This window comes from Rhinopithecus roxellana, chromosome 16 (genome assembly GCF_007565055.1).
Source record: "Rhinopithecus roxellana isolate Shanxi Qingling chromosome 16, ASM756505v1, whole genome shotgun sequence".
Classification (NCBI taxonomy): Eukaryota; Metazoa; Chordata; class Mammalia; order Primates; family Cercopithecidae; genus Rhinopithecus; species Rhinopithecus roxellana.
Window position 1 is genome coordinate 67,422,939 of NC_044564.1, and position 12,474 is coordinate 67,435,412.

Genomic DNA, 12,474 nt, shown 5'->3' on the forward strand with positions numbered 1-12,474 from the left:
TTTGTTGAGGATTTTTCCATCTGTATTCATGAGGGATATTAATCTGTTTTCCCCTCTTGTGATAACTTAGTCTGGTTTTGGTATTCAAGTAATGCCAGGTTCATAGAATGGGTTGGGAAGTGTTTTCTCCTGTTATGTAAAGATTGGTATTATTTTTTCTTTACATGTTTGGTAGAATTTGCCAGTGAAGCTATCTGTGCTTGGGCATTCTCTGTGGTTAGATAATACAATATCATTATCTGTTAAAGATCTATCCAGATTTTTTGTTTCCTTTTGAGTTAGTTTCAGTAATTTGTGTTTTTCCAGGAATTCATCCATTTGATCTGAATTGTTTACTTTGTTGGTATACTGTTGTACAGAATATTCCCTTGTAATCCTTCTACATGGTAATGATGTTTCCTTCTTCATTCTTTATTTTCATAATATGAGTTTCTTCTTTTTTTTCTTTGTTAATCTAGCCAAAGGTTTATTAACTTTATTGCTCTTTTCAAAGAACCAAATTTTGGTTTCATTGATTATCTCAGTTTTATTTTAGTCTTATTTTAAAAATTAATGTTATATATGCACATTATTTAAATAATCCATTGTGCTGTAAAATTTATTTAGTGTCATTACAGAAAACGGCAGTACTAATTTCTTTGAGGCAAATCCACTTTCTAGATTCCTAAAAAAATCCTTTTTTCAACTCTCTGAGGTGGTGTTTTTCATCTCTTAAAAATTTTTTTTCATGTTGTTAATTGATTTTTTTAGTTTTAAGTGTTATCTACTGACTTCCTGGTACAGAGGATCATAATTTAGTTCTCATTCCTGCCTGCTTCCTTTTCTGTTCTCTACATTTAGTGATATTATAATCTTAGATTAGTTATTCAATGTTTACATTATTATAGTTATGAAAACTTTAAGTTGAGCCCATGTAGTAGTATTCAGTGACATTTTTTACTTTCTTGTACAATTTATTTTGCTTGGATTAATAATTACCTGCTTTCTTATTTGGTTTGTTTGCTTAGTTTCTATGAACTTACCAGGAATTCAACTTCATGCTCCAAACAAATTACATAAATCTCTCTCAATATGTTTTCTGTCTTGTTCTTCTTCTTCTTCTTCTTCTTCTTCTTCTTCTTCTTCTTCTTCTTCTTCTTCTTCTTCTTCTTTCTTCTTTCTTCTTTCTTCTTTCTTCTTTCTTCTTTCTTCTTTCTTTCTTCTCCTTCTCCTTCTCCTCCTTCTCCTTCTCCTTCTCCTTCTCTCCTTCTCCTTCTCCTTCTTCTTCTTCCTTTTTTAAAGACAGCGTTTTGTTCTGTCACCCAGGCTGTAGTGCAGTGGCATAATCATGGCTCACTGCAATCTTGACCTCCTGGGCTCAAGTGATCCTCCTGCTTTGGCCTCCCAAAGCAGGAGGCCAAAGGTTACACCTGTAACCTGGGATTACAGGTGTGAGCCACTACACTTGGTGTGTTTTCATCTTCTTAAATAAATCACTCCTGGAGGCTTTGACCAGTCCTGCTGGAACAGATTTCCGTTTAAGTGCTTTGCTGCACATGTGTCATCTTAGTATTTCCTCCCATCACTATCCTGGAAATCCCTCTGCTGTTTTCTTGTGTTGAGTACCCAACTTCTAGAATCCCATGTCTTTCTCTTTCTCATTTTGGTGGAGTAAATATTCCATTAGCCTCCTGAGAATGTTCATGGGAGGTAAATATTTTGAGGCCTGGCAGATCTGAAATTGTCTTTCTTATAGTCTTGTCTTTGGATGGTGATTTGTTGGGTATAAAATTCTAAGTTAGAAATGATTTTTCCCTTGGAATTTTGTCAGGCATTGCATCATTATTTCCTAATTTCCAGTGTTTCTGTTGAGAAACGATGTCAGACTTTTTTTTTAAACTTTTGTTTTAGGTTCAGGGGTACATGTGCAGGTTTGTTATATAGGCAAACTCGTGCTATGGGGATTTGTTGTACAGATTATTCCATCACCCAGGTACTAAGCCTAGTACCCAATAGTTATTTCTCTGCTCCTCTTCCTTTTTTTTTTTCCCTCTGCTCCTCTTTCTTCCCATACCCTTTACCCTTAAGTAGTCCGTTATTTTTTTCTTTGTGTCCATGAGTTATCATTTAGTTCCCATTTATAAGTGAGAACACGTGGTATTTGGTTTTCCTTTCCTGGGTTAGTTTGCTGAGGATAATGGCCTCTAGCTCCATTCATGTTCCCACAAAAGACATGATCTCATTATTTTTTATGGCTGCATAGTATCCTATGGTGTATATGTGCCACATTTTCTTTATCCAGTCTGTCATTGAGGGGCAGTTAGGTTGATTCCATGCCTTTGCTATTGTGGATAGTGCTGCAGTGGACATTTGTATGCATGTGTCTTTATGGTAGAATGATTTATTTTCCTCTGGGTGTATACCTAGTAATGGGGTTGCTGGGTTGAATAGTAGTTCTGTTTTAAGCTCTTTGAGGAATCACCATGTTGCTTTCTAGAATGGTTGAACTAATTTACATCCTCTATCATTAGTATATAAGTGTTCCCTTTTTTCCTGCAACCTTGCCCCCATCTGTTATTTTTTGACTTTTTTTTTTTTTTTGAGATGGAGTCTTGCTCTTTCACCCAGGCTGGAGTGTAGTGGTGTGATCTCGGCTCACTGCACCCTCCTCCTCCCAGGTTCAAGCAGTTCTCCCTGCCTCAGCCTCCTGAGTAGCTGGGATTACAGGCACCCGCCACAACGTCTAGCTAATTTTTGTATTTTTTAGTAGAGACGGGGTTTTGCCATATTGGCCAGGCTGGTCTTAAACTCCTGACCTCAGGTGATCTACCCACCTCGGCCTCCCGAAGTGCTGGGATTACAGGCATGAGCCACTGCGCCTGGCCTTATGTTTTGACTTTTTAATAATAGCCATTCTGACTAGTGTGAGATGTTATCTCATTGTGGCTTTGATTTGCATTTCTCTAATGATCACTGATACTGAACTTTGTTTCATATGCTTGTTGGCTGCATGTATGTCTTCTCTTGAAAAGTATCTTTTTATGCCCTTTGCCTACTTTAAAATTTTTTTTTCTCATAAATTTAAGTTGCTTATAGATGCTGGATATTAGACCTTTGTCAGGTGTATAATTTGCGAATATTTGTTTCCCATTCTCTAGGATGTCTGTTTACACTGTTGATAGTTTCTTTTGCTGTGAAGAAGGTCTTAAGTTTAAGTAGATCCTATTTGTCAGTTTTTGCTTTTGTTGTGATTGCTTTAGGCATCTTCGTCATGACATCTTTGCGTGTTCCTATATCCAGGGTGGTATTGCCTAGGTTGTCTTTCAGGGATTTTTTATTTTTTAATTTTTTTTTTAAGACGGAGTCTTGCTCTGTCTCCCAGGCTGGAGTGCATGGTGCTATCTCAGCTCACTGCAAGCTCTGCCTCGCAGGTTCATGCCATTCTCCTGCCTCAGCCTCCCACGTAACTGGGACTACAGGCGCCTGCCACCACGCTCAGCTAATTTTTGTATTTTTAGTAGGGATGGGGTTTCACCGCATTAGCCAGGATGGTCTCCAATCTCCTGACCTCATGATCCGCCCATCTTGGGCTCCGAAAGTGCTGGGATTACAGGCGTGAGCCACCGCGCCCTGGCTGTCTTTCAGGGATTTTTATAGTCAAACATATTTCTTAGTCTTTTGTGTAAAACCTATTTATTTCTCTCTGGACTTTGGAGGAACTACTTTCTTGTTCCCTATTTTCTGAAATTTCCGTGCATTTAACCTGAGCTCTTTTAGTAGGCCCTTTCGGTTTGAAACTTATATCCTTCGGAATCTGCCTATTTCCGTGGATTTGTTTCTATAATAGTTTCCTCCCCTTCAGAGAGACATTATAGTGCAGTGGTTAAGAGGATATATCATGGAGCCAGGCTTTCAGGGTTTGAATTTCAGCTCTGCCCCTCACTAGCACTGTGAACTTGGGTCATAGGGGTCATAATAGTACCAATCTCATGAGATTATTGTGAAGAATAAATGGGTTTATATATGTAAAATGCTTAGAACAATGCTTGCAAAATAATAAGACTATTTCATGTTATAAATTTGTATTTTCTCATTCTGCACCTTTATTTAGATTTTGAACTTCTTGGATAGTCTTCTAATTTAAAAAATTTTCAATTTTTTCATCTCCATCTCTTTTTGCTTTATTTTCTGGGAGTTTTTTCTTTTATTTTTATTTATTTAACTTTTCATTTTCTTACTTTGTGTTTTTGATTTCTTTTCTTTTTCTTTTTCTTTTCTTTTCTTTGTTTTTTTTTTTTTTTTTTTTTTTTTTTTTGAGATGGAGTTTCGCTCTTGTTGCCCAGGCTGGAGTGCAATGGTGTGATCTCTGCTCACTGCAACTTCTGCTTCCTGGGTTCAGGGATTCTCCTGCCTTAGCCTCCCAAGTAGCTGGGATTACAAGCATGAGCCACCACACCCAGCTAATTTTTGTATTTTTAGTAGAGACAGGGTTTTACTATGTTGGCCAGGCTGGTCTTGAGCTCTTGGCCTCAAGTGATCTGCCCACCACAGCCTCCCAAAGTGCTTGGAGGCCGGGCCTGAGCCACTGCACCCGGCCGTGTTTTTGATTTTTAAGAGCTTTTTTTTCCTCTGAATATTTCATTTCTTATTGCAGTCATGGCTGTGATATATGGCTGTTATACTCTCTCCTATTTTTTTTAGGAGACAATGTTAGTTTTTTTTTTTTTTCCTCTTCTAAGTTGTCATCTTTCTGCATAGTCTTTCAAGGCATGCTTCTTTCCATGCACCATATTTTTGGTCTCTATTTATCATATTAGGTGCTTCCTAAACTCTTGGTGATTGTTGGCTGTCTGCTTACATTGAAAAGTAGGGGCTTCACCTAAAAAGATGACTGGAAGCTGAGTGTGTGAGGCTTTGTGTTTGTGTCATGCTCTGTAGGGTTATATGGTTAAGCTGTTTTGCTAGAGAACGACTGGCATCAGTATCTTTAGGTATTTTTCACCTGGTTGCTTAGGTTCTGTAGGGAAGACACTTCCAATCACTGCTTGACTGCCATCATTCTGGCAAGACAAGTAGTATTAAAACTCAAGAGCGCTCTTTCGTTATATAACTTTTAACTCAACTTATTGTATATAGTATGAAAAACTTACATCATTTGTATCTAATGTCTTCTGATCCAGAGACCTTCTGTTTTATCCTCTCCAGGGAATAAACCCCTAGTGTTTTTCTGACAGACTGGGAAAGAGATAGGTACCCAGTTGTGTGGTGTAGGGGATAGGGGATCTGAGGATGTAATTATTTTGTTGGCAGACTTTCAACTAATTCTCCTGTTTTCTGCTCTACTTTTACCCCGATTTTCAAAGGTCTTGTCAATTACTGAGCTTTTGGGGGTTATCAATTACCACTTGTCCATATGCATTTCAGCTTCCAGTATTTTATTACTATTACCTCATCTTTTGTGTTCTTTCTCTTGTGAGTTTATACCTCTGAATTCTGTTTGCGGTTATTTTAATGTTTCATTTTTATTTTTGGGAGAGAGTAGTGTGCTTTAGTCTGACATTTTTCTTTTTGTATTATGTATTACATTTGCAGTAAACAAAATGTATTATTTACAAAGAAAAAAAGTGGGTGAACCCAGTCTCTTCCAAAATGATCCAGCCTGTGGTATGATCAGACAGTTTAAGTAGCAATCTTGAATAATGTGGTAATTTCCCATTAGACAGTGGTTTGTTGCTAGATGTCTATCTATCTATGTATATACTACTTTGTATTTCTACATAGCTTTCGCAATGGACATCTTTTACTAGATTGTGAACTCTAAGTCAAGAACTATGTCATGTTCTCTCTGTTTTTTGAAAAATAAGTTGTCAGAAATATCAGAAATGCTCTGAAATGTGCTTTATGAGAAGCATATACATTTTACTATAATCTTATTTTGTAGGTTGAAGAATGCCTCATCAGATGTAAAACAAATACTTAAAACTGAAACAGAGTTGGATATTACTGCTGATCTCAGGAAGAAACTCCATCGGGCTAAAAAAGAAAAATTAGAAATAACAACCAAACACAATGCAGAGGTACTATTTATTTTCCTCTGAAATAATGTTAAAAGTTGAGTTTGATTTTTTAGATTTATTTCATATGAAAAACTCCATGTTTAACTTTTATCACTATACCATTCTTGTGTTTAAAAAGGAAATTGTAGTAAATAAAACATGATTTTAAAATGTAGTGTAATTGCATAAGTGTTAAAGTAGAACTTTAATGAATTATGTTTATTTCTATGTTATCTTAGATTTATTTTAATTAATGGGTTCAATTGATTAAAAATATTAATTTATGAACATGTTTGATGATTAAAGGATTTGTAAATCAGACATTTTTGAAATCATAATGTAGGTTCCTTTAAGGTCTCAATTATGGAACAATCTCAAGTAAATTTGAGTATGGAATTTTTAATCATAGTTTAATTCATAAATTATCTTACTTTATGTTGTAAGTCATTATTTCTTTTATTAGTATGTATGTGTATATATATATTTCATATGTGTATGTATATATTCCAAGATGGTTTTTCTTCCTTTCTAAGATAACTCATGAGTCATATCTTTATGCCTCTTCTCTCTGCTGTGTTCTTTCTCCTTTTTTCTCTGCTAAATCTTATTTATTCTTAAAACTCAGTTTGGGCCACCTGGTGTAGTGGGAAGAATATCAAATTACACAGAGCTCAGTTCATTCCTGGCCTTTCCATTTAAGATGCATCATCTTGGGCTACTTGTTTATCCTGTACACCATTGGTTTCTCATTGTGAACTGCTGGTCCCAAAGGGTTGTTGTGATAATTAAGTGAAATAAAATTTGGAAAGTACTCCTGTACTGTAATAGTAGCTGTAATTTATTGACAGTTAAGTGTAAGCAGTATGTTTTTCTTCCCTTTTTGCTAAGTTATGTAGTTCTCATGTTGGGAAACCTTGTCATGTCTCTCTGAGTTAAACCAGCTACTACTTTGTTCTTCCACAACGTAGTTGTTAAGAACAGATATTCTAAACAGACAGAACAGATATCTGTTAAGAACAGATATTCTAAAATATCTGTTCCAGATATTTTAGAACTAAAACATTTATGTCATGCTTATCTGCTCTTCTTTAGTTTGTAAACCCCCTGAGAGCTGAAAACAGTGATCCCACTTTGTCTCCATATTGCTCATGTTTACTGGCATATAGTAGGCCATCAGTCAGTGGTTGTGTACTGAATAAATGTATAAAAAGGGCCGGGTGCGGTGGCTCATGCTTCTAATCCCAGCATTTTGGGAGGCCAGGTGGGTGGATCACTTGAAGTCAGGAGTTTAAGATCAGCCTGACCAACATGGTAAAACCCCATTTCTACTAAAAATACGAAAATTAGCTGGGCGTGGTGGTGCACACCTGTAATCTCAGCTACTTGGGAGGCTGAGGCAGGAGAATCACTTGAACCCTGGAGCTGGAGGTTTCTGTGAGCTGAGATTGTGCCACTGTACTCCAGCCTGGGCAACAGAGGAGAGTATGAAAAGATGATTTTTTTCAGTGTATCTAAGGAGCGGTGGTATTGCTGATTGAAAAAACAAGAGATGAATACGTAATCATTTTCTTTGTATTTTTTTAGTAGCAATTGAGGTGATATTATTATTATAATTTGTCTTTTTTTTGAGACGAAGTCTCACTCTGTCACCCAGGCTGAAGTGCACTGGAACGATCTTGGCTCACTACAACCTCTGCCTCCAGGTTCAAGTGATTGGAAAATCACTTGTCTCAGCCTCCCCAGTAGCTGGGATTACAGGCACCTGCTACCACACCCAGCTAATTTTTGTATTTTTAGTAGAGATGGGGTTTTACTGTGTTGGCCAGGCTGGTCTTGAACTCGTAACCTCAGGTGATCTGCCCACCTTGGCCTCCCAAAGTGCTGGGATTACAGGCGTAAGTCACCATGCCCGGCCCAACTGAGGTAATTTTAAAGTAATAGTTGAAGTAATTGCTTCTATTTACATTGTAATAAGCCATATAAAGTGATATGTGTTAAATGTATGCTAATTATTCATAAACACTAAAACTTATTTTTTAAAACCAAATGTACATGTTACTTGAGAGTATTAGTGTGATGATAATCATTCCTTTATTAAATAAATTCTCTCACAGCCAGGTGTGGTGGCTCATGCCTGTAATCCCAGCACTTTGGGAGGCCAAGGCAAGAGGATTGCTTGCGCCCAGGAGTTTGAAACCAGCCTGAGCAACAGAGTGAGACCCTGTATCTACAAAAAATAAAATAAAAATAAATATATTCTTTCATAATATGTTTATAGTTGTCATTAGATTTCTCAGCAGAACACACTGTTTTCTTTTATTTGATCAAAATGTTTTGAAGTATATGTTCACATTAATGAGGTAGGAAATTATCTTAGGGAAGGAAGACAGTTTTCTTAAAACAGGAAATTATAATTGGTTCAACTCCAGATTTATATTAGTAATTATTATTATTTTCCATTATTTCTTTTCTTTTCTTTTTTTTTTTTTAAAACAGAGTCTCACTCAGTCTGTTGTCCAGGCTGGAGTACAATGGTGCTATCTTGGCTCACTGCAACCTCTGCCTCCCAGATTCAAGCTAGTCTTCTGCCTCAGCCTCCCAAGTAGCTGGGATTACAGATGCCTGCCACTGCTCCTGGCTAATTTTTGTATTTTTAGTAAAGACAGGGTTTTACCATCTTGAGCAGGCTGGTCTTAAACTTCCGACCTTGTGATCCACCTGTCTTGGCCTCCCAAAGTACTGGGATTATAGGTGTGAGCCACCGCACCCAGACAAATGTTTGTATTTTTAGTGGAGACGGGGTTTTACCATATTGGCCAGGCTGGTCTCAAACTCCTGACCTCAAGTGATCCACCTGCCTCGACCTTCCAAAGTGCTGGGATTACAGGTATGAGCCAGTGAGCCACTGTGCCTGGCCTTCAATTATTTCTGTAGATGATCGTACTTGTATTACGTAGTTAAATTTTTTAGCCATACAATCTTCAAGTATACCCATCAGGAAGCAAGGCAGAGAGGAATGCAGTGATCTAAAAACTAAGGCCATATATGTCTTATCATGTATTCCTAATGTGAACACAAATCATGCATGGTGATTGGCACAAAATATATTTAAAGACTTCTCCGCCGGGCGTGGTGGCTCATGCCTGTAATCCCAGCACTTTGGGAGGCTGAGGCGGGCGGATCACAAGGTCAGGAGATCGAGACTATGGTGAAACCCCGTCTCTACTAAAAATACAAAAAAAAAAGCCGGGTGCCATGGCGGGCACCGGTGGTCCCAGCTACTCAGGAGGCTGAGGCAGGAGAATGGCGTGAACCTGGGAGGCGGAGCTTGCAGTGAGCCGAGATAGCGCCACTGCACTCCAGCCTGGTGGACAGAGCGAGACTCCGTCTCAAAAAAAAAAAAAAAAAAAAGACTTCTCTAGGAGTTTTATTGTTGGGGGATTTTAGGAAAGTTACTTCATTTTTCTGAGCTACAGTTTTCTTTGATAGGTATTTGAATAATAGATTACTGTTTAGAGGATTTATTAGTAGACAGAGGGTGTGGGGAGAAGAATTGCTTATAGACTCGTAGGATCCAGATGAGACGAAGTTGCATTGATGTAGATGATTAGGATAAGAAAATACTATAAAGTTTTCATTGTTGCAGTGGTTTTTAGAATCATTTGAGCGTAACAATAAAGTTGTGGAAAATAGGACAAGAAGACTGTGAGCCTATTCAGATATCTCATTGGCCCAGATAGTGATGACAGAGCAAGAAAATCCAGATAAATGGGAAAGGGAGAGGGTAAAGAGTGACATAACTTCTTTGTGTGTGTGTGTGTCTGTGTGTTTTTTTTTGAAGCAGGGTCTCGCTCTGTCACCCAGGTTGGAGTGCAGTGGTGTCATCTTGGCTTACTGCAGCATCAACCTCCTGGACTCAAGTCATCTCCTACCTCAACCTCCTGAGGAGCTGGGACTACAGGCACACACGTGCCACCATGCTTGACTAGTTTTTTGTATTTTTATAGAGGTGTGGTTTTGCCATGTTGTCCAGGCTGGTCTTGAACTTCTGGGCTCAAGTGATCCACCTGCCTTGGCCTCCCAAAGTGCTGGGACAACAGATGTGAGCCACTGTACCCAGCTGACATAACTTCTTTTAGCCAGAAAATACTGGAAACTTAGGACTAATCAGTAGGCTTTATGGCCTGAAGATACTGTCTGACCCAGCCAGTACTCTTTAAGAGCAGGGATTCTTAAGCTGGAGTCCTCAAAAAGAGAAATCAGGGAATCTGTAAACTTAGATGGGGAAAGCTTATAATTTTATTTTTATTAACCTCTAACTGATATTAAGCATTTCCTTCAGTTCTGAAGGGCTTGACCCAGCCAGTCCTCCTTTTAACAAGTCATAGTAGTGTTAGCAATACTTTTGAGTATCATCAATAGAAATCACAGATGCATACCACATTTTAGAAATTACAGCTATAGGATGGGTGCCATGGCTCACGCCTGTAATCCCAGTGCTTGAGGAGGCTGAGGTGGGCGAATCACTTGAAGTCAGGAGTTCGAGACCAGCCTGGCCAACATGGCGAAATCCTGTCTCTACTAAAAATACAAAAATTAGCTGGGCGTGGTGGTGCACGCCTATGCTCCCAGCTACTTGGGTGGCTGAGGTGGGAGAATCACTTGACCCTGGGAGGCAGAGGTTGCAGTGAGCCGAGATCATGTCACTGCACTCCAGCTTGGGTGACAGAGCAAGACTCTGTCTCAAAAAAAAAAAATTATAGCTGCATATCATGTATCATATTTCAGTTAGTGTGTGTGTGTGTGTGTGTGTGTGTGTATGTATACATGTATGTATATTTGTTGTTTTAAATCTTTTAGAGACAGGGTCTTGCTTTGTTGCCAGGATTGCATGCAGTGATGTGATCATAGCTCCCTACAGCCTGGAACTCCTGGGCTCCGGTGATTTTATGCTGCAGCCTCCCGAGTAACTAGGACTATAGCTGTTTGCCATCACGGCTGGCTAATTTATTATTATTATTATTTGTAGACATGGGGTCTTGCTCTGTTGCTCAGGTTGGTCTCAAACTCCTATCTTCAAGCAACCCTCTCTTATCAGCCTCTCAAAGTGCTGGGATTGCAGGAGCCATCTACCGCACCTGGCCAGCATTTTAATTTTAAGTAATGTACTTTGTGCCCTCGAATAGGATGTAGTCCAGGAAAGGGGAGGCTTAGTTTGCACAAAACCACTCCCATGTTTTTAAGTCTGTATTATGCCAGGAAAGTAGTGGTATTTTGACCTTATGAAATGATTGTAGGCCGATGTTGAATTCAATTTTCAGTCAACCATCCAAGCAGAACTGTTAGAGTTAACTTACGAAATCGATCTTGTACATGTTCTCCAAGTTCCTGTGAAAACTAGATTAGCAAGAGCTTTCAGTTCTTCTGCTATATAAGCTATTTCCTCCTGGAGCAGACTGCATTTTTCCTTCTGTGGCATACTGAGATCTCAGTCAATCTGTGGTGAACAGAGCAATGTAGGTGGATCTTGCACATGCTCCTGCAAGGCAGCTGCTTCAGGTGTGGTCGTTACTAAATCTTTCAGCAAGGAAAAACTGGTTACCTCAGTCAGAGAGGAGAGGCTCCTTTTTTTTGGCAAGGAATGTTCAGGGGGGATTTGAGAGTTCATAGTTTTTAGGTTTGTTCAATTCTGAAAGTCCTCATCCTATGTTCTTCCTGCTTAATATCCAGCTGATACCATCTTAACAGTAGAAACTTGGTGAAACTCTTCATTGAACTTGTAATTTTGCATTTCCCATAATTAGATTTTCAGGTTTCTTCATAACCTTATCTGCCCTGGGTCTATACTAAATAAGCAATTATTTTAAAGTCACCATAAAAGCTCTGGTTTTCTGACTATCTTGAACTGAGATTCTAAAGCTCTGAGATTATCATTTTGTTTTTGTAAATTCTCTAGTATAGTGAGATTTAGCCTTTCTACCCCTCAGGTCTTACAGTAAATCAATACTGGCATCATAGTTAAGTGCATTCATTACTTCATTTTCCAAAGGCTTGTTTTCAACTGGCACTTCATCCTAAACAACTGCACACCATAATTTAAAGAACTGTGATCCCACTGTATGCTGTAGATCACTGGAATCCCATTTCTACCTGCAAAGAGGCTTTCACTGTGTTCACACTTAAATATGTTAGACACTCAATGTTATAAACCCATCTTGAGACAATTTCTGATACCAAGAGCAGTATTACTGGGTATTCAGTTAGGAAAACAGAAACCTTTCTAAGTCTTACAACAAAGGGACATTAGTAGTGGGTATTGGTTACACAGGTACGAGAAAAGTGGAAAAGACAACTAGAGGAGATTAAGACAACCCAACAACATTAAGAACTGCTTCTATTCCCAAGGTTGATTAGAGCTAGAACTGGACAAAGCAAGGCC

General features: G+C 38.5%; 1 protein-coding gene across 1 annotated transcript in view; it reads left to right on the forward strand.

Moving 5' to 3' along the window:
• The window catches only part of CCDC171 (coiled-coil domain containing 171), a 399,166-nt gene that overhangs the window by 12,340 nt on the left and 374,352 nt on the right, over positions 1-12,474 (forward strand). The window contains exon 3 of the mRNA XM_030920340.1: positions 5,921-6,056. Coding sequence (XP_030776200.1) covers positions 5,921-6,056 — 136 coding nt within the window. The remainder of the gene's footprint in view (positions 1-5,920; positions 6,057-12,474) is intronic.